The sequence below is a fragment of the Cylas formicarius genome, unplaced genomic scaffold (genome assembly GCF_029955315.1).
Source record: "Cylas formicarius isolate icCylForm1 unplaced genomic scaffold, icCylForm1.1 PGA_scaffold_7__23_contigs__length_41026272, whole genome shotgun sequence".
NCBI lineage: Eukaryota > Metazoa > Arthropoda > Insecta > Coleoptera > Brentidae > Cylas > Cylas formicarius.
Genome location: NW_026844352.1, coordinates 12,382,698 through 12,403,484, shown reverse-complemented (window position 1 = coordinate 12,403,484; position 20,787 = coordinate 12,382,698). Strand labels below are relative to the sequence as shown.

Sequence of the window (20,787 nt, the reverse complement as noted above, 5' to 3'; positions counted from 1 at the left end):
CCTATTTGTCTTTTCTTGCAAAAATTTGAATTCATGCATATTTAATTTACGTTATGTTTATAATTTTTAGATACTTACTTATTTTTATTTTTTACGACACATAAAAAAAATAATATTTCTTATTCATATCGTATAATTTCTTTATCTTAGGAAAGGAAAATTGGGCGCGTATTTGGTTTATCATTTATTGACAACGGAATAAATTTATAAAATATGTCTTTTTTAGGCACTGGAATGTCGCTTGAGAGTTCTGTAAATCTTGCTACTACATCGTCTGCCTCGAGTTCCACAACACTTACCACAGATTTGTCAAGCTTTTGGAAACCTCCGCAAAGTATAAACAAAAAAAAAAACAAAAAAAAAAAAACGGAAAATCAGCCTAATTTGAGTAGTTTTGAAAAGAAAAGATTGATAAACAAATAGCAACGATAATTTGATGCTGATTGTTTAAAGAGGTCACTCAGTGAAATATATTATTAAAAATCTGTGAAGAGAATAAAAACCAAATTGATTCCACCATTTACCAAAAGGTGTCAAATATTGGGCTTAAACATGCAGCACACGAATATTTTAAAACCAATATCAGTTTTTTCATATTTTGCAGAAAAAAACACTCGGATGCTGTAGAGCAGTGAAAAGATTTACAATATATCTTCCAGAATTTTGTAGAATTACTTTTACCACAAACAAAAAATTCTGGATCGATATAAGCAGACACTCACAGCATATCATTGTCTAGAATGTATGTTGAACCCTTAAAGTTAAAAATATGAGTTAACACTTGAAGAAGAGAATCTGACTTTAGAAACAATTAACAATTTATATTTAAAAAAAAAATGAAATCATAAAAAATGTGATGGATATCACAAAAGGAAGGAAATCATACAATAGATTTTTGTATATATAGATTTTGGTAAAGCAGATTTGCTGAGATGTACTGAGAATCCTACCACTTCTCTGAGTACAATGAAAGTTGAATTAATTAGACCATTTTTCTCTCTTGTCAACGATATATAACATTGGGACGAAAAATTATATATTCCAAAATAAACTGATTAAAATGTTTTTATTAGAATGTGAAAAATAGGTATTAATAATAATAATATTTATTTCACAACAAAATGATACAGAAAGTATCCCAAAATTTATTCTTTTGATTACAAAAAAGGAGTCCAAAACAATTACAAAAAGTTCAAGTTCAACCTCTCGACACTGAACGGAATATTCAAATAGATACTTGCGTATTATGTCTGATCCTTAACAAACAGTAACTCAAAAATGGAAATTTTCTAGAACTGGAAATAAAAGTAGTATATAAGGAAAAAAGAAAACAAATTAAAAATATAAAAAAGTAGAAAACAAATCCCGCTCTGCCCAAAGTCGTGTGTTGCACACAATCTTTATCGAGACGAGACGTTTAAATCAGTTTTTTTTTATTCTTCCTGAAGTCCATTGTACTTATAGACGTTATAAGATACGGTTACGGTTTCCATAAATCTGTTACTCGAGTACTTTATGCCACATAGATCTCTAACGTAAATTTAGTTTTAATATGTAAACTGTTCATTAAAATTTTAACTAGGTGGAAACCGTTACATTTGCAAATTGATTTCGTGTCTACTTGAACTTATATCCCAAATTTGAGAATCGCTTAATTTTTTGGAATTTCGGACTCTGGCGCCATCAGCAACTCAAATAGAAAGAAAATTAAAATTCTCAAACGATTTAGTATGTGTTGTTAACTATGAAGAAACCCACACTGCACTGCACACGCAAATTATGGCTTTTAAATGTAGATATTAAAGGAAGTAATCCGAAAGACTAATTGGAATGGTATATCTTTTTTTAATTTTGAGTACAATTAAGTACTTCAGATCAAATTATCTTGGTGAGAAAAACAAATCAATACAATACTGAATTAACACCTCATAAATTAAAGTTTATTAATTGGCTGATGAAAAGCAGAGTGGTGTCTGATTTTTTACATTTTGATTTACTACCGTTTCTTCTACTTCATCCTGTCAAAAAAAATATGTTTGTCCTTTTCAAATTTCACTGGTTACATTTTTTTATGCACCTACGTTTAGAAACTTTTAATTAAAATTATGAGTTTTGCCGACATTTGGCGTTTTTGAAGTGAAATCTTTATTTCATGCTTATGGTGTCTCATCATCGAAAATGAGAGTGTGTAGAGTTAGATGTTAGAGAAAATATTATAATTCTAAAATAATAAGGCAATTTTGTGGCAATTGAATGTAAAATACGGTTATACTATGAGAATTAGTGACCAATAAGAGGAAATAGGAAATACACAAGCGAGTCTTCCATGTATTGAGCACATGCTGAGTTTGACATTTTGTTTTTAGTGATTATTTGATTCAACCGAGAACTCAATCCGACTATTATACAAAAGCTGTTTGATAAGTAGATATTAAAACAATTATTTTTTAGGTGACCAAATGAGTATGTAACTTGCAAGACAGCCGTACCAGTTATCGCTTCTATTTCATCAATTGCCAATTCAGCAAAGTTGGTTAATAAAAATAATTTATTTCGCTCTAAAAATTAAGTTTGATTATCGAGAACACTACTTTCCTCTTTGCTGTATGCATTAATAGTAGTCTTAATTTGATTATGGAGAATAAAATAGACTGTTCATCTTGCCTCCACTTATACTTCAACAGATCACGATTATATTACTTGGGAATAAAAGAGACAGAATCAGTTGTACTTTGCATTTATTAATTTTATTAGTATGCCCATACTCAGAGATGGATTCATGTATATTTTATGTAATAATAGATTACGGTTAAATTATGATAATTTGTTTAATAAACTATTATCCGAAAACTCTGTCCAAGCGATAAAAATTAAAACAATACCAAAAAAATCGGAAAATGAAAAAAACATATATCATACCGTATACAAAATCATTTGCCAAGAGTAAATACACAAGTAAACCATATTTCGTTTGTATTTACGATGAAATAAACATCTTCATCATCAGAGCCACAATTGGAACTGCTACTACCAGAAATGATAATTGTGTGGTACTGCTAAATCAAGTTTATCTTTTTTTCCAGTATTCTTTTATTATATTTTGTGTATGTTTTATACAACTGATCCAGTTTTGATTGTATTTGTTTATGTCATTGTATTTTGTAATTCACTTCAGTAATTGATTGATTTATCAAAAGATTTAAAAATATTGACTGGTCGATTCAACGACTTATTTTGTTCAACTTTTTAAGGCAGAAAATTTATATAAACACCCTGCGAAAATAAGGTTTTTCGCGTGGTCAATACTGTAAAAATTCTATGCGCAATAATGCAAATTTGGTGTACAAGAGTAAAGTCAAAAAGAAACGTCTTTGTCAGACGTAGTCACATCCAGGTTGAATCAAGTAATATCAGATTCCTTGTTATAATCGAGAAAAATATTTATATTGTTTAAAGCGGTCGCATTGATTCTGAAGTCTCTCGCACCTTAAAAACTTTAGATTCTACAACTAGAATTTTAAAAATGCAAATTTTCTCACAAGAAAACTCTATTACTGTCATAGTAAGGATTTAGGATTTAATTTATATAACTTTTTAAGAATAACAGGACTTTTAATATAGTTGGCATTCCTGCTCCAATTTCTAATAGTTAAAATACCTAAATTGAGAGTCTAAATAAATTATCTGAATCTCCAAACGCCATTCTCAATTATATACAAAAAAAGTTTCCAAGCTCCAAACCAAACACCAATTTTTTTTTTCAATCTAACAGACTACATGTAGAGAGAATTTGAATATGAAAAAGAAATATAATAGAAAAATATTTAAAAAATAAAGATTTAGTTTCATTATGGCATGTACCATCGAAAAATTCAATAATGCTGAAAATAATTTTTTTTTGCGGTCAACACAACAGAAGAGCAACTAAAAAAATCATCAATTCCGATGTCTGCCATAGCGATACAACTTTTGCAAATTGGTTTAACTATATAACAAATATAATTATATAGAGACAAAACCAAACGAAAAAATTGTATTTAAAGAAAACGCCTACAGCATATAAGTAAAATGGCAAAAAACGAAGATTAATAAAAAAATATATATATTCCCTGACTGTTACCCAACAAATCGCATTTGCAATTTAGAAGTCCAGTTTAAATTTGCACATATTTTGAAGAAACTAAAAGAATAAATTTGAACTAGCGACCATATAAGAACCTCAAAACTTAATTTCACGATAAATTGAATGCATGTTTGTCCATATAAAGACAAATTCGTAATCGCATTTTGAATAAATATGTATACACATATGATAAACTGGATTAAAACTTACATTTGGTCCTCCTCTGCCACCGAAGCGGTTCCCTCTAAAGCCGCCTCCACGTCTATTACCAAAACTTTGATGCCTTGGTTCCCCATCGTGATCTACATTCGACTTTTCTTTTTTAACGTCTTCATTTTTTGGTTCTTTGACTCCTTTTTCAATATCCATGTCGATTACAAGATATAATTTCTTAAAATAAAGCGAAGCGACGCCCAACTCGACAATAACCGGAAACAAAATGGCGAAATCAAGCCAAGCCAAGCACAGGCACGAACTGCAGAAAGGAATAGACCATGGAATAATAAGTTGACGAAATTATTCACATCAGTTAGCGTCAGCACATGCTGGTGCAGTGACGTTGGCCGATTCACTTGAAACAAAAATAATAATTCAGAATAAAACTATTTTATTAAAAAGAAAGTAACTAAATATTAGAGTTAAAGTCAGTCACGGCCTAATGGCAATAATCGAAAACGGCCATTCTGTTATAAAATAAGCCTTTATTAAATAATAGCTTATAACATAAGCGCATTACCTCTCCATACAAGTTTGCTAGGGAATGGTTAATTAGTATTTTAAGACACTTGGTTAGTGACTTAAAAGAGTTACGTCTGGTGAATCAAACTGCCATCCGATTGATATCCAATAAGACAGAAGAACGATTTTCTGAATTTGCATCGATTCTTCTAAATTTAAGGTTTAGTGTAATAAGCATTAGGTCTACTATAAAAGCGACAAAAAAAAGAAAACATAGGACATAACCACTAAAAAATGATATGTATAATTTTCAAAATGTCACAAGTTCATCGTTCTGACATTTGGTCATAATAATCCAAAATTAAAACTAAATTAACAAACGACTAACAAAATAAAAACAAATCGATGCTAATCTTACTAGAGTTCAGTGATTCCTTTAGAAAATGCCCAAAGGCTTACTTAACATCATATACGTACTAGACATATAGAGGCCCTGCCTATGCTGACAGTGCAAGAACTTATGACGTAATTAAGAAAAAAAAAATGAGGTCCATTCAACATACGCATTCGCGAGATTTAAAATTTCGTCTTTAACCAATGACCTTGCGATATTCGCCAACTAACATGGCCACTGACAACTCATCAATAAGTTTGAATTCGGCAATATTTTGTTAAAATATGCCTAGATCTCAGATGTTCTAGGAAAACGAGTTAAGCGTGAAAATCGCAGTTTAGAAAGAAAATGGTCCCAAGGTTAGTGGGTGAAATGGAAAGGCATGCGCGGAAAAAAGTTACCTTCTCTAGGAAAAGGTGTAGAACAATTAAACCACATTAAGTAAAGGGGCGAAAGGGGCATTTTCATTCTTTGATAATGATCTCATAACAGTTACATCTGCACAGCGTCTAGGCCTGAATCTACTTTAATATGTTGATCACCTCCACTTTGTTTATTTAAGAATATTTTCAATATACAAAGGTCTAGTGATAATTGCGTTTATTTTAAATTTTTACCTTCCATTGAAATGAAAAAAGTTAAAGTCTGTTAAATATTTTAGAAAATATCCATAATATTTTAATTTATAATTACAAAACAATTAACAAACAAAAATACTTTTTATTGATGACATGGAAGTTTTTATAAATAAATTAAAATTAAATTAAATGCACCTAAGATTGTTCATACTACATAAACTTTACTATAGCTCCGTGTGAGAATCTTTATCGTCCTTTACAGCACTGGGTTTTATTTCTCCTTCCCCATTTTCCGTTGCCTGCGCATTTATTTCTGGTTCTTCTATCGTCGGAGTTTCTTCCTTAACTTCCTCTTCGACGTTTACTTTTTCATCTGCTACGCCAGTATCCTCGGTCGGTTTCTCTTCCGCAGGTTTCTCCGGTTTTTTAGGTTTGAATAACCTAATTTTATTTATCAAGTACTTTACTTCCCTATCTAAAGCTCCTATTTTGTCCATGAGACTCTTTACCGTCAACTTAACGGGCTCGTGCTTTTTTAACGCCTCTTGATCTTTCACTGTTTTCTCTGCCCATTCTGTGGTTTCAACAATCAGTTTTGACAAAGCCTCCACTTCTACATCGGTGAAGATGTCCTTGTCAGGATTAGTTTCGGCTGTTAAATTTTGGGCAGTCAACAAAAACGTACTGGAATGATTCAACATCGAGTGCAAAGCTTTCAGTGCTTCAGGCCTTTCTTTGTGTTCCCAAACTCGACTGAACAGTGGTTTTGTGAGGGTTGCAATTTCATCTAACTTTTTCTCATAAGTGTTGGCATCAGCATCTGAACCTTCGTCGTACAACCAATCAGAGATTTGGGCACAAACATCGCGGATTTTTCCGATTTCCTCTTCCGTGCCGGCTTCACTGTACTCGTTCTCATATAACTTATTTTGTACGTCGATAACGAAGCTCTCCAAATTGTTTAAAGCCGTCGCTCTTCTGTTAATATCGCGTTCGATATCGTCGAGAAGCTTTATCTTTTCCAGTGATTTTTCCAATTGGTCCTTGCCTAACACGCCCAATGAAAGAATGATTTCCGACGACTGTATGGGCTCCTTTACGGTGACGATTTTTGGTTTTTCTTCTTTCAGTGATTGCGCTCCCGTATTGTTTTTAAATTCCATAGTATTTGGTTTCTTTTCATCCGAGGTGGAATTTTCCTTTTTGACGTTTTCTTGCTTCGCTTCTTCCTCGTGCACTTCATGGACTGGTTTCTCGTCCGTTGGAGGATTTTCTTCCGGTTCCGGTTTCTCTTCTTTACCACCAAATAATTTGCTGAACGTCGTTCCTACGGTGTAATTAAACAGTAAATCAGTCTCCATCATGTCTAAACTACAGCACTAACCTATTTTCGACAAAGTTCCTTCGTCTTCCTCGGATGGCAAAATTGTTTTCTCCACCACCAATTCTACATTTGCCAAATGCAAAACTCCGGACTCGTCCATATTAAAGTGAGCCTTAATTCCCTTACTTTCCATGTTTTCACCCAAAGTTTTCTTAATGGCTTCTTCGACCCCAGTCAGTTTGTACTCTGTGAGGTTTTTGGCCCCAAGATTGAGAATTTCGTTTCCGGGCAGATGCTCCAATTCGCCGTAACTCACGATAAAGTTGAAATCGCTGACGTGTTTGTTGAAAGTTATGATTTTTTTTTGAGGGTAGGGATTCATGAGACCAAAGAGTGTGCGTTTAACAGTTTTGACACCTAAAATGTTAATATTTTGTTACTCAGTATGTAATTCTGCTAATAATTACGGCGTACCGTCCCCAACATCTCTTTGAAACGTAACCACAATAGGATAAAGAACAGCATCTTTGGTTATAAATTTAGACACCTTAAACCCAGTACTTAGGTCGGCTGCTTTATACACGGCACCCATCGTAGCGGCTTCATCGGTATTTAAATTCTTCGCTAACTCTTGATTAACCGCTTTTTGCAGCACTTCTTGAATTTTGGGAACTCTTGTACCTAGAAAAGGGCAACAAACTGAAGTTATAGACGAAAACCAGAACCATATAGCCGAAAGTGACAAAAATATATGACATTACATACTCTGGGAAGGCCATTTTAATGTAAATATTCCCATGAAGGTCCTTTTTTGCAAAAACTTTTGAAAAGAAGGTGACCAAGTTCTTTTTATTTATTCAATTAAAATAAAACTGTGGTCCAGTCGATTTGTCACTTTAGGTTATTCTCATTACAAATCTTAAAAATAACTTTGACCTCTGCTGAAATTGAAGACCTAAAATTACAAAAAAAAAACCCTAAAGTGACAAATCGACTGGTTCACATTTTATTTTAAATTAAAAAAGACAAGAAACTTCGTCAAAATTGAAGGAATTTTACAAAAATTTTATTGTAAATACTGAAAACCGAGGTAATTATAATATGGTTTTCTTTATGCCACCGTGCATATTCATTGCAGCAACAGATACATTTTTGTGCGTTCATATGTAGTTTTGTTTTAGACTGAAATTAATACGGAAAACTTTAGGTATTTTTTCAAAAACTTTGGAGCTTTTTAGGGAATATTACGCTCCAACCATTAAGAGTATTTTTTTCCACTTGTTTACATTTGTTATAAACCCTGCATTCACTCATTAAAGGTCACTTCGATAACACCCTGCATAAATATTGATATGAAATTCTCACAATCAAATTTTTAAATTTTTAAAGTAATAACATTTTTAACATAATTTTTCCACAGTTTTTCTAACCCAGAGGAAATTTGTCACACTCATTCATAAGGAAAATGCAATAACACAAATTTTTTGTGTGTCCAAAACCGCTAAATGGTTTCAGATTTGACAAAAGGAGTTCTGATTTTTTTTTTATCAGATCCAATGATAAAATCAAAAACATAGTTCTTGGTCATTAAAATAACAGCAACAAAAAACTAATTGTTTAAGACATATTTATTAACAATAATACGGAACTAAAAGCTTTTAACGTCCTTAAAATTAGTTTTAATTCAAAAACAGAAATTCTCAATTCTTACAATAAATAAAGAAAACTTCAAGTCTTTCCTTGTTTAGCTAATTTTTACATTATTTAACCTCGAAAACCAAAACTAAACTTGGAAATAAGGATATCTAAAATTTTGACAACCTGACAACCATAATGGTATTTATTACCACAATTGATAGGGGTGATCTCGCCAAAGTTCTTTAAATATAATGCACTTGTTAATGAGAATTAATCCCGAAAAAGTACCAATTTGAGCTTAAAACAGTTCCTAATGATTTGGTACCGTTTTTTTGTTCATACAATGACAAATAGATCCATTTTAAGTCCACGTTTTTTTAACAGCCAATCTAGCCCCAACAGAGAAGACCAAAAAAGATTTTGTTTCTGCATTGACCACTTTATTCTGTTTGGAATTACAATAACCCTAAATATAGATCAAAACACCTGCATGCTCATGTTGATCAGAGTGTTATAACATAGGGGGTACCCATTGTTTAAAAAAAAGACACTGTACATTCGTAAATAGCAGTGCTTAGTAGTTTCAGCGGTGAAACTCACACTCGAGCACAACACTTTGTTTTCCTGTAATAGCTTCAAGTAATAGAAGTAATAGATTTAAGTTATGTTTCCAAATTTCCTTGTAGCACCCTGCCTTTGAAATATTCCTGCCTTATACACAGCAATATTCATTCGACCAGTGGTTCTTACCTGCTCCAACCAATACAACTTGATTAATAACATCCAACGTCAAATGGGCCGCCTGTAAAGCTTGTTCAACTGGTTTAGGCACTCTATCAAACAAATCTTTTATCAATCCCTCCAAATCGTCTCTGGTAACCAAAAATTTGAAGTCTTGTTCATCCAACAATCCTTCAACTTGGGCGTAATGTTCCACATTAGCCGACAGAACGTTCTTCAGCCTGCCGGCTTCCTTGAACAATTTAGCCAAAGCCCTGGGATTTTCGAAGACGTCCGTTGGTGTCTTTTTCATTTCATTGAACTTCGTGGCTAAGTAGTCCCTCAGTCTCAGCTGGATTTCCAAGCCTCCCAAAGTTCGATCGTATCCCACACCGAGAACGCTAACCTGCGGGTTTGTTTCGACGTAACCTCTCTCTTTTGTTTTTAATGTTTGGTAACTGACGAGGGTGGCGGTAGTGGAAGACGCACCCATATCATAAAACATGACATATTGTGCTGTTTCGTTAAACGATTTTGAACGGAAAATGCCTAAAAATTAATTTAATGGAAGCGTTAATAAGTGCATATTTGACTTGTTGCATCACTTTTTCGCAAATAAACTTTTGAAAGAGGAATTTAAATTTTAATTTCATAGTGTGTTAAATTTGGTTGTGCATTCTATTTTGTTTAAGCTATGGGACGTGACAAATAGTATTACAAGCAACTATTTGTATTATAAATATATTTGAGAGTAACTGATTTAAATAAACCTATTTCGACCCCGCTTATATATTCAAGCCGAAAGATATATTTGTTAATTTTGCAAAGAAATTTCTACAGGCTACTATAAATACTATTCAACAGTCTTCCGAATTCCTCCTGAGTCGGTTGTTGCAGCAAATTCACTTCATCAACAACCGACGCAAGTCGAATCCAGGTTTGTAAATAGTAGACATATTTGTTAATTTTAACAGACTACAATGAGTATTGTAATGGAATTCGGTTGAATAAAGCTCTGAAAAAGAAAAATGTAGATTTATACCTGTAGTGTAATAATATCCAAGAACTGTGCCAACTTAGAGTTGTGAATGTAAAATGAGTCAATCAAATGGAAAAACATTTTTTTGTTATGTTATTAGCTTTTTTTTTCATTTTTGACTAAACTGCATTGGTGGCATTACATTTTAGATAAACCTGATAGAACAGGAACTGTAAAATCACAGAAATATTTTTTATTTCAAAGCATGTAAAACATAAATAGGGATATTTGAAGGAAGAAATATAATTCAGAACAATGTTTATTTCGAAATAAATCTTCTTATGGATGCCATTTAAAAATATCAACTTTAGTACTTCTGAATGGCTGGAAACTAACAAATGTTTAAACAAAAATAGGTTTGGTTTTACAAGCAAATAGGAGAAGTCATAATTACAAAAACTATGTTTAGTTTCTTACCATAATTGAGGGCCACAGCTGTATAGTCATTGATAAGCTGCAGCACTTTGAGGCCAGCCATTTGTGCCGCTTGTAACAAGGCTTTCCTCTCAACTTGGTTAAAAAAACCGGGAACAGTCAAAACACATTCTTTAATTGGTTGATGAGCTCCATTCTCTGCAAACTCTTTTGCTTTAGCTAAGAGCTGCGCAACTAATTCCTCAGGGCTGTAAAATGTCTGTTCATCCTGTTTAAAAAGCACTGAACCTCTTTCTGTGTCAGGCACAATTTCATAATATGGAAATCTTTTTTGGTATAGCTTTACTAAAGGATGATCTATACTTTTACCAAGTAACTCTATTAAATAACTGTATGCCTGCTTTGGAAATCTTAAACCTACAGTTTGGGCATCTTCCCCAAATAATCTTACATTATCTCTAAAGCTAATGACAACAGGAGTCTTCCTTTTGGATTCTTTGTTTAAGGCTATTTCCATTGGAACTCCAGGCGAGACAATACCCACTTTCATCCATTCTGAACCCAGATCTACTGACATAACCGCCAATGAAGCAACATTAGTTATCCGCATATGCGATATTACTAAACACAAAAGTGTAATTGGCAGTCTCATGTTCTCCTGAAATTAAAATACCATGTGTTGAATGAATTTCACAGACAATACATTTTGAGGTTATACGATCATATTTTATATATAATTATGTGTACTTACTTTTGAATTTTGCAATTTCTCCGAGGACTAGAAATCTGTGTCGTAATTGATTCAGTAATAATCGTTTATCATCGAAAAACTTTTAACCACGTCAGTGTTCACAACACAGCTGACAACCGGCTTCGCTGTCAAATGCAAATTCATCTGTCAAATGTGGCAATTTTTCATTGGCTTATTGTAATCCGCCTCACACTCACGCTATGCGCCATCTATCAAAGGATTGACAAAATATGCCGCGAAAATGTACGCTCCCAAACACTAAATTTAATTCAACAGTTGGGCGGCAGATGGGGACAGTAAAAAAATTAGGTATAATTTTTGCCTTGACCTATTCTCTATTTTCTCATTTCTGCGATTTAACGAGTATTCTCTATTCTCAAAACGCTCAAATACCTAATTTCTCTAAAGAACTTATTTCTGATATCTGATGTCAGATATAGCTAGCTCTTTACTATTAATTTCTTACATATATAGTAAGGTGTCCTATAGGCTCTCATTAGCACCTCAGAGCATGATGCTTGCGGGAATCCGTCATTATTTTCCATATTAATCACTACTACTTTTAGGGAAAAATAAGAACAAAAAACAATATGAATTTTTGCAGGTACTTTATTGCATACTCCTCAAATGGAATGATGCCTTCATGTACGCATATTTTATACAATAAATGGTAATATACAATGAGACAAGTCTGAATGTGGTAACATTATACATGATTTGGTACACCAATAAACATTTTATACAAAAAATAAGACTACATATTTATTAATATGTAACGCTCATAAGCTTACGTAACAGCAATAATAAACGGTGAATAAATACAAAGATTCAACTAAATTAAATTTGAGAAAACTATTAAATATTAAAATAAAAATACAATTAACTAAACAGAAGGCAGAGTAACAGGATTTACGCCTTTTGCAGGAAATGATAAAACTATACAAAGCAAATATTAACAATAAAATAATAATACAGAAATCGCAAGTCAAAAAATACACATACGAATGTAAAAAATCGCGAATTTAATAAAACAAGCTTGAAAACGCTAAAACTTATCCTATCAGTAATTCTATAAAACGCGTTTAAATTGTCTATTTAGTAACACTCACACATATGATAATAGGCTTCCGATTTGAGGAAGCGAACCAATAAAATTACAGACGGCCTGAGCGGCGCGGGACGAACCCTTCACAATATTTTACGTATTTTTGTTGTGTCGATTTTTTAAAATTATCGGGCCCGTCCCCGCACCCTTGCGACCCCCTGATATACGTATTACGTTTCACGCAGCTACCAATCAAGCCACTACGTAGAAAAACCTCGAAATTTCACATTAGCTAGAATGACGCGACGAGACATATTTGAACATTAATACGGAAGAAAGTGCGATCACGTCACCTCTCCGAAATATATATTTCAACTATTAACGTACGCTTTAATTATTTAAGTATCACAGCCTGATTGCTCTCTATTTATAGTCGCCATGTGTACGTGTGTGCGTGGTAAACTTTTCCGGTAAACAAACGAAATAGAGTAAGATCGTGGAGAATACTAGAAACGGTCAATGAAACTATACGGACTATTAAGACAATGAAGCAACATAAACTTAAAAACAAACAAAAAAAAGTTCGAATTTACCTAGGCCATCGTTCATAGCGATCGATGATGCGTACCTATTACAATTAATATTTTTCGATCGCTATCGGTGTTAATAGGCCATTCTATCGATGCTAATTGCATTTTGATTTTCAATAAACGAGAACGATTTTTTACTTGCCGCTTTAACAAATATAATACAAAAGGCGTTTGCGGTGACCTCAAAGATGAGACAAAACATTAAAACTGATTAACAAACTGTCACTGATAGAGTCGCAAGTACAGTGGGGTCTAAATAAGATGGCCCAACACCATCCGATCTGGGAAATTGTAAGATCTACAAAAAAAAGTTTAATACAAACAATGTATTGTATTGACATAAAACTTCTTAAGGCCATGGTTTTTATGTAGATGTACAGGGTAATTAGTTTCGCTGGCTGGCCAGGTAGAAACAGCTGTCATTTTAAATACTGTACAAATACCATACCAAAACGTTGAAAAGATTCAAGTTCGTGCTGCCTTATGCTAGTAAAACAAATTGGAAGATTTTTATATGGAACTCCCGCTTATATTATTTGATGGTTATTTTTGGTCAATAAAGGTATAAATTAACCTTTCCAGAATCATTGGCCATCATGCTCTTTGAATAATTAATTGACTTTATTTTAGTGCCAAAAACACCAAACTAGTATTTTATACTTTAAGACTTTGCTCTTCACTATTTTTATAACCAGCCACATAAAGCTAAATTGTGACAAAGATGGTACGTAATTCCGAAACAGTCGCCTTAGAGCACGACTATTATATGTCGTTCAAATTGTCTTTTAATGTTCAGGGGGCTACTTAAAAGAATAAATTTTTAAAACGCGAAACATTGTAACACTTGAAAATTTGCTTTTTTAGCATAGGGTGGGATAAACTTTATTTGGTATAAATATATAAAAATTGAAAGATGTCATACACACATACACATATGTCTTACGCTTAAGAAGTTTAAGTCAATTAAAAGAAACTTCATTTTGTACATCTTACTATTTATCAGGTCTAAGAGCGATTAATGTTACGTGGACCACGAGTTACGTATCTGCGCTTGCGCGAGACGCCATTGTCAACTTTTGCTGCCGCAGAGAGAGAGCTATTAAAAATGTAAGAAAACTGCTTTAAATCGCGATGCTCCTTTACACAACCCCACTCTTTTCCGACGTGATGTCTGAGAAACGACCAATCGCCATTGAGTAGGAACTTGCGCAGCGAAATCGCGACTGCCAAGATATTATTAGGAACTGACGAGTCGGACAGTGCTGCGCGGCTCAATTTTCCAGACTTTTCTTGAGAATCGTAAAAAAAAGTTGCAGCCATAGAGAAAAACTAATAAAACGAGAGTGGCGAACTAAATGCGGCAACTCGAGACGTCTCAAATTTTAACAAATCGAGTTACCACTTATGTGGGCCTTTGCGCGTTTATCTGTGCCCGCTGGAATAGTTCATCAAAAAAGGAAAAACGTCGGAGGGTATTTAGCGATCATAATGAAATCGTGATCGACGCAAAAAAACCGGAAAACAAAATATCAATTATCAAATATCATCATCATAAAACTATTCACAAATCTTCTGGATTCCTCCTGTGTCGGTTATTGCTAACGTTTGACCAATCGTCCTGTTGGCTTCTTCGGACCTTAAGTGAAACTGGTTTGTATTCTACTCTGTACCTGCTTATATACTGTTTGGGGAAAGCGGAGCTAAAGCAGGGCATGGACATTGTCTGACTGATTCGGATATTGATGGAAGGTAGCTTCAGCTCCGCCTCCCTTCAACAGTATATATGCAGGTACAGAGTAGATTGCAAACCAGTTTTAGTTAAGCTTTGAAGAAACCAACAGGGTGATTGGCGAAACGTCAGCAATCCAGAACATTTGCGAATAGTATTAGTGTTTTGTTTTATGCTGGGTGTTTTTATGTTTGTACCTGTCAAGTTTAAGTCGTATTGGTGAAAAACGAATCACAGCTTGGAACAACTCAGGTATTGTAGAGTTAAATAAAATGGGTAAAGGGGCTTTCATTATTTAAAAATTATATTAAAATAATTGAAATAATATAATAGGTATTTGTTTTTGGTATTTGCTTAGCTTTGGAAATTGGAAAGGAAAAAATGTAAGACCATGTTGTTATAATAAAGCATAAGCAACCTCTAATAGGAGCTTCGCTGTTTGATTTTGCTTTCTGTTGAGTATTATATCTTCTATTTTTGACATAATGCGACATTAATTACGAAACATTGCGGTTTTATTACTTATGTTCAAAATTCAAAGACTTCCCTGATTCAAACTTCCCGCCACCCAAAGTCAGAAAAATAGATATTTACCGGGGAACATATACGACTCGATTTTTTTAATTAATTTTCTCCATGGACGCGGATAATCGAAAAGAAATAGTTCGGCTGAGTGGGGTAGCATAAATCTTATATCAAAGCAGCCAACCTAACCGTACCGTTTATATCACATGAGAAATTGAAAGCCCCATATCGTTGCTCACATGCTGCGTTGACAACGTTACGTCTCTAAAGAAGCGATCAGGTTGTGATAAACGTTGCTCTGAAGCTCGCAGAACATGGAGGCGTGGCCACAACTGTACGAATTGGTGCTGGACTCGTCTAGCAAGCATTGGCTCCCGCCCAAGTACCTCGAAGGCGATATATTGTTGTTTATAAAACTGGCAACACTGTAATCGGAGAAACTTTTCGACGTTTCGCTTTGGGCAGAGGATTCGTCCATTTTGAGTCTTTTGATCAGGGGATCCTCGTCGACAATGTTGACGTCTTCGTCATCGTCGATGCCGGTTAGCATCCTCGGCGTAGGGGGCATGTAGAATTGGGAAAGGGCGTCCTGACTGTCGTTGTCGTCCATGTCGTCGAACGAACGCTTTCTGAGGGGCGACGATTTTTCAGAGACCGAAGAAAAATTGCTGGTCGAATTGCTGTCGACCAAGTTATCGAGTATGTCGATATTCTTGATGCTCACGCTCTTGATCTCCTCCTCCAGCTTCGTATCGAAATCGTTCTCGATCAACATTTCGAGTACCTTCTCGTTCTCCTGCTCGTCGTGGGCCCTCTCGTTTCGCAAAAACTCCGTTTTAATGTTCAAATAATGATCGTTGTCGTAGCAACGGGGATAGTTGAGCTGCTGCTTCTGCAAGTTCTCGTCGCTGGTTTCTTGCTGGAGCCGTTTCATGGTGTTGTTGATCAAGACCGACCGCCACAGGCTTGCTTCCGGGTCTTCGATTTTGTTGAGCTTATTTAGGCTGATTTTGAGCACCTTGCGTCGCTCCTCCTTCTGTTTGTACTTGGCCGAGATCATAGAGGGTCGATTTTTCGGAGCAAACGAACTCGCTGAGTAAACGCGAGGAGGACCGAATATGTCGTCGTTTTCGTCCATCGGAGCAGTCAGAGGTTCGTTCACTTCAAGGGATCTCATTGCTTGTACAATCTTGGACGAATCTGCAACAATAGAAAACTACCTTCAGATTCTACGTTCAAATAACGATATCGTAGTAGATAAGAGAGTTGTAGACAGTAACGTGCGTGACGTCATGAGAATCTTGTTATCAATTTGTCGAAAACGGTAATCAAACTAACGTCACAAGGTCGATAGCAGAGATACAAAAAAAAAACTTTTTATGTTGGCCACTTACAAATTTATTCGAAATAAATCACTTAGACCAACATACATGTTGGTGGCTGTCGTTAGGTCATTTATGAGTGCATAATCTAAAAGGACCAATGCACCTAGTTTCTAATGGTCTATATTTGATTTACGCGCTTGGCAACGTAACTTATATCTCTGCAAATTGACATTGCAGAGATATAGGGGACAGAAATGATCAGCGTCTAAAAAAAATTAGTTTGTCTGTCTGTTCTCCGTTCTCTGTTCTATATCGATGATATATAAAAATGCGAATAATTTCGAAACAGTTTGAGCTAAAGTATTGATATTTGGCTCCTTAAGTTTTTCGTACATCTTAATGAAACACGACAAGCTATCCACTTCAAATTTAGCGCACGAGGTCCTCTAACGGAACCTATTAAAACGGAGGGGCTGGAGGTCGGGAACTATTTTCAAAAAAATAAACACCACCTTTGCAACGTTCATAAAAAATCTTAAACAGAGAGATTCACATCACTAGGAATAATATTTATTGATAATGTACAGGGTGCGTCAACAAATTGCAAAAAACTAAAAAATGGATTCTTTTTTTACAGAAAATTGAAGATAACTAGAGGACTATGGTTCAGTTATCACTCTGTATTGCATGGCCACACCGACAGTATGGACAACTAAAATTTTTATATTTGATGGTTTCGCATATTGCAAAAAGTGGACGGGACATTTTGTACTATATTAAAAAGTGCAAATGGGGGTCTTGGCTTAGGTTGGCGAAGCGACTTCTTTAATTTATAAAGCCGCATGGAGAGGTGGAGTCGCGCAGCGACGAGGTTGCGAAAGCAATCTTGTACTCTCACGTTATAAATGTTATATTTCTATTGACAGTTAAGAGAAACAAAACAACCTATGGGCACAAAAACGAAATTAACATTCATTAGTCATCTGTCAAGTAAAAATGTTCTTTGCTACCACTTTCCAGGATGCTACTAGGACAGTCTTGCTGAAAGCTTTAGCCGCAGTCGGACATCATGTGCCTATCCCATCGTCCTTGACAACGATCTTCCATCTTGATAGAATCTTTTCCACTGTTCTTCATTACAATCACCTAAGTTCTATGGAAATCGACCTATGTCGTTGCAGAGGTAGTGAACTTTCATTATTCATGTTATATGCAACCCAGAATATATATGAATATGAAAGCTTAGCTTAAACTAATTCTACGTAATACTCATTTTGTACTACTTGAACAAATGAACACTAAGCGTTAGATGCAGTCTCGTTCATTGATGGCGGATCTTGAACAAGATGCTTTTAATTTGAAGACCTTAAAATAAAACAGCTTTCAGTTCTTTTGGTGCTAATCCCAACAAATTTGCGTGACCGGTATCCAAACTAATTTCCATTTAATGGGGGAGTAATTTTTTTTCTCTCGGAACCAAAGGGTAGGGTAGGGTAAGAATAAATTTAACATTTGCTCACTGATATTCTTCGTACTTATTTTTTTTCCAAACTACTATAGTAATAGACAATTCCAAGTACATATTTTTTCTATTTTGACCATTAAGTATATATTTATTTCTTTATTATTGCCCTTTAATAAAACTAATACCAATTAATCGAAAGTTACTGCTTTAAACGCAACAGCGACCGTTAGACATTATAACGGAAGGAAAACATCTTGGTTTCCAATCTCAACTTGAACGGCGAAACAAGGAATATACCTGGGCCAACGCGTCCCAAACTTTTGCCCGCGGCAAATGAGTCACTGATAAATAAGGTTTTGCAATAAACTAGACGTAAAGATCTCATTAGTGACTAATAGAGCAATAAAAAAAAAGAGAAAGAGGCAATTATTTAAATTCGACAAATTCGTCTATTAAATCATTATCAATATTATCCGTATGCCATTTTTCAGTCCCTTGTGTAAGCAAATGGATAGATTATAAACCCATTCCACAAACACGAATACCTTGAAAATTCAACATACTGTTATCGGAGATATAATAAACAAATAATAACATAATAACAAAGACATGCGTTCGATGCGTTCCTTATTTCTATAAATATATTTTTTTGCGTATTGAATTGAAGAGTTGATTGCGTGGTTCACTTTTTCAAAAATACTATTACGCTGTTCAAGTTGAATTTTAAAAACCAGTCGTATAGACATTTCACGGAACATTGAAGACAATTAGCAACGAGGAATTATTTTAAACTTCCTTCCCGTAAGTAAATATATAAATATAACCAGACAAAACTGTATTTGCAGATAATCCGCCGCAATCCTATTAGAGCATTAAATCCCATTAAAATTAATTGTTGTGTGTATAGACGCTCTGCTTACAGCAAATCGATCGGGCGGATAATAAAATTTTTTTGAAACGATCGGAATAAAGTCGGATTGTCAATAATAATCTTTTAACGTTATGAGTTACAATTGAAGCAAGCTAATTAGCACGTTCATAAATGGTTACGTCTTGTCAAGATTTTCTAATGAACCGTATGTTGTGCAAAAGTCGGAACGGTATATGTACATTTTATTAATATTCATATGACTCGTTAACCTCACGCTTTATCAACACGTAACCTGGATAATATGTACCGTTTGTCCAGTTTCTCCCGTACAAGGAATGAGAACATTGTCCAAATATCCTTTACAAGGATACAAAGGGTGTATATGTAATTATAAAGATACACGTTTTATATTATACATGATAGCTGAAAAACAAATTCGAAAATTCCACTATGACCACTGCACATATTTTTGAGGAAAGTTGCCCATATATTTTTGAAATACATCACAACAGACGTCATGTATACGTGTAAAGGGCACGTGAAATTTGGTGTACCAGCTGTGAAATCTTTGTGTTATAACTGCGTGCAATAGCTGAAATTATATATTTCTGAAATGTTGTTTCCCTTGATTAAAACATCGTTTAACAATAAACAAATTAAACTATAAAGAAGGTGCATATATCAAAAACCGCAAATAACCTAAAAATTCTTTATCAAAAACAGTGATATCCGTAAAATCATCGCAAAATCTGTAAAATCTTTGTTAAAAAAACGTAAAATCTTGCCTGGTTGTGTGAAATCGGGTGTACCAGTTTTAGATGATGGGTTCTTCTTCATAAATTACTTGTAACTGCTTAACCTCGGTGCCTCGATCGAATGGGGCAAAACTGTCTGTTACTGTCAAACTTCTTGGAACTCAAAGTAGAAATATTATTATAGCACTTAAAAATGGTGAAAAATAGGTATAAGGATAAGTACATAAATAGTGCAACTGCAATTTTGGTTGGTTTTTATCATTATTAAATTGTTTAAATTAAATGTTTCTGGATTCCTTGCGGAAAAAATAGTCAATTTAATTTATTAACATCAATTTTTTTCGTAAACAGATGTTAACAAAGTAGGTAAACAAGATCCAAATCAAATAAAATTTGGATATTTTATTTGAAATCCCAAAGTGGCATTTGCGGAACAATTTTGACCGACAGTGGTGGAAAAATGTACTGAAACTCAGATTATACACTGTAAATGTCGTGTAAAAATAGTAATTTACCACGCCCACCCGCCCTGATTTTAAACAAAAATTTTTAGATTTATTGAAAATTGGTAAAAAGAGTCGGTATTAAATATTTCCAAAAGCAAAAGTTGAAACATAAATACGTGATGTGAATAATACGTCCAAGTCGGCAAGACCTCGTAAAACTACTTCCAGGATTGATAAAACCACCTAATATGTCAAAAAGGCTGGTTAGCGCAAGATTCAAGTCAAAGTCCCAAATTTCTACTGTAAAACATGGAGGGGGAATGTAATGGTCTGGGGATGATTTTCTCGATCTGGGACAGGGTCAACTATTTCAGTACCGGGTAAAATGAACGAAATGCACTCATCTAAGTTAGTGA

The 20,787-nt window shown here is 34.2% G+C and overlaps 2 protein-coding genes across 3 annotated transcripts in view; both read right to left on the bottom strand.

The window, feature by feature from the left end:
• Positions 1 to 11,759, bottom strand: part of LOC132704484 (hypoxia up-regulated protein 1) — a 30,682-nt gene extending 18,923 nt beyond the window's left edge. Inside the window, exons 1-7 of the mRNA XM_060674497.1 lie at positions 11,621 to 11,759; positions 10,912 to 11,527; positions 9,486 to 10,004; positions 7,572 to 7,778; positions 7,158 to 7,514; positions 5,999 to 7,100; positions 4,334 to 4,634 (exon numbers count right to left, since the gene is read on the bottom strand). Coding sequence (XP_060530480.1) covers positions 4,334 to 4,634; positions 5,999 to 7,100; positions 7,158 to 7,514; positions 7,572 to 7,778; positions 9,486 to 10,004; positions 10,912 to 11,521 — 3,096 coding nt within the window. The 5' untranslated portion in view covers positions 11,522 to 11,527; positions 11,621 to 11,759. The remainder of the gene's footprint in view (positions 1 to 4,333; positions 4,635 to 5,998; positions 7,101 to 7,157; positions 7,515 to 7,571; positions 7,779 to 9,485; positions 10,005 to 10,911; positions 11,528 to 11,620) is intronic.
• Positions 11,760 to 12,226: 467 nt separating this feature from the next.
• Positions 12,227 to 20,787, bottom strand: part of LOC132705321 (uncharacterized) — a 70,258-nt gene continuing 61,697 nt past the window's right edge. For both annotated transcript variants that reach the window (XM_060675841.1, XM_060675842.1), the window contains exon 2: positions 12,227 to 16,709. In XM_060675841.1, coding sequence (XP_060531824.1) covers positions 15,766 to 16,686 — 921 coding nt within the window. In that variant the 5' untranslated portion in view covers positions 16,687 to 16,709 and the 3' untranslated portion in view covers positions 12,227 to 15,765. The remainder of the gene's footprint in view (positions 16,710 to 20,787) is intronic.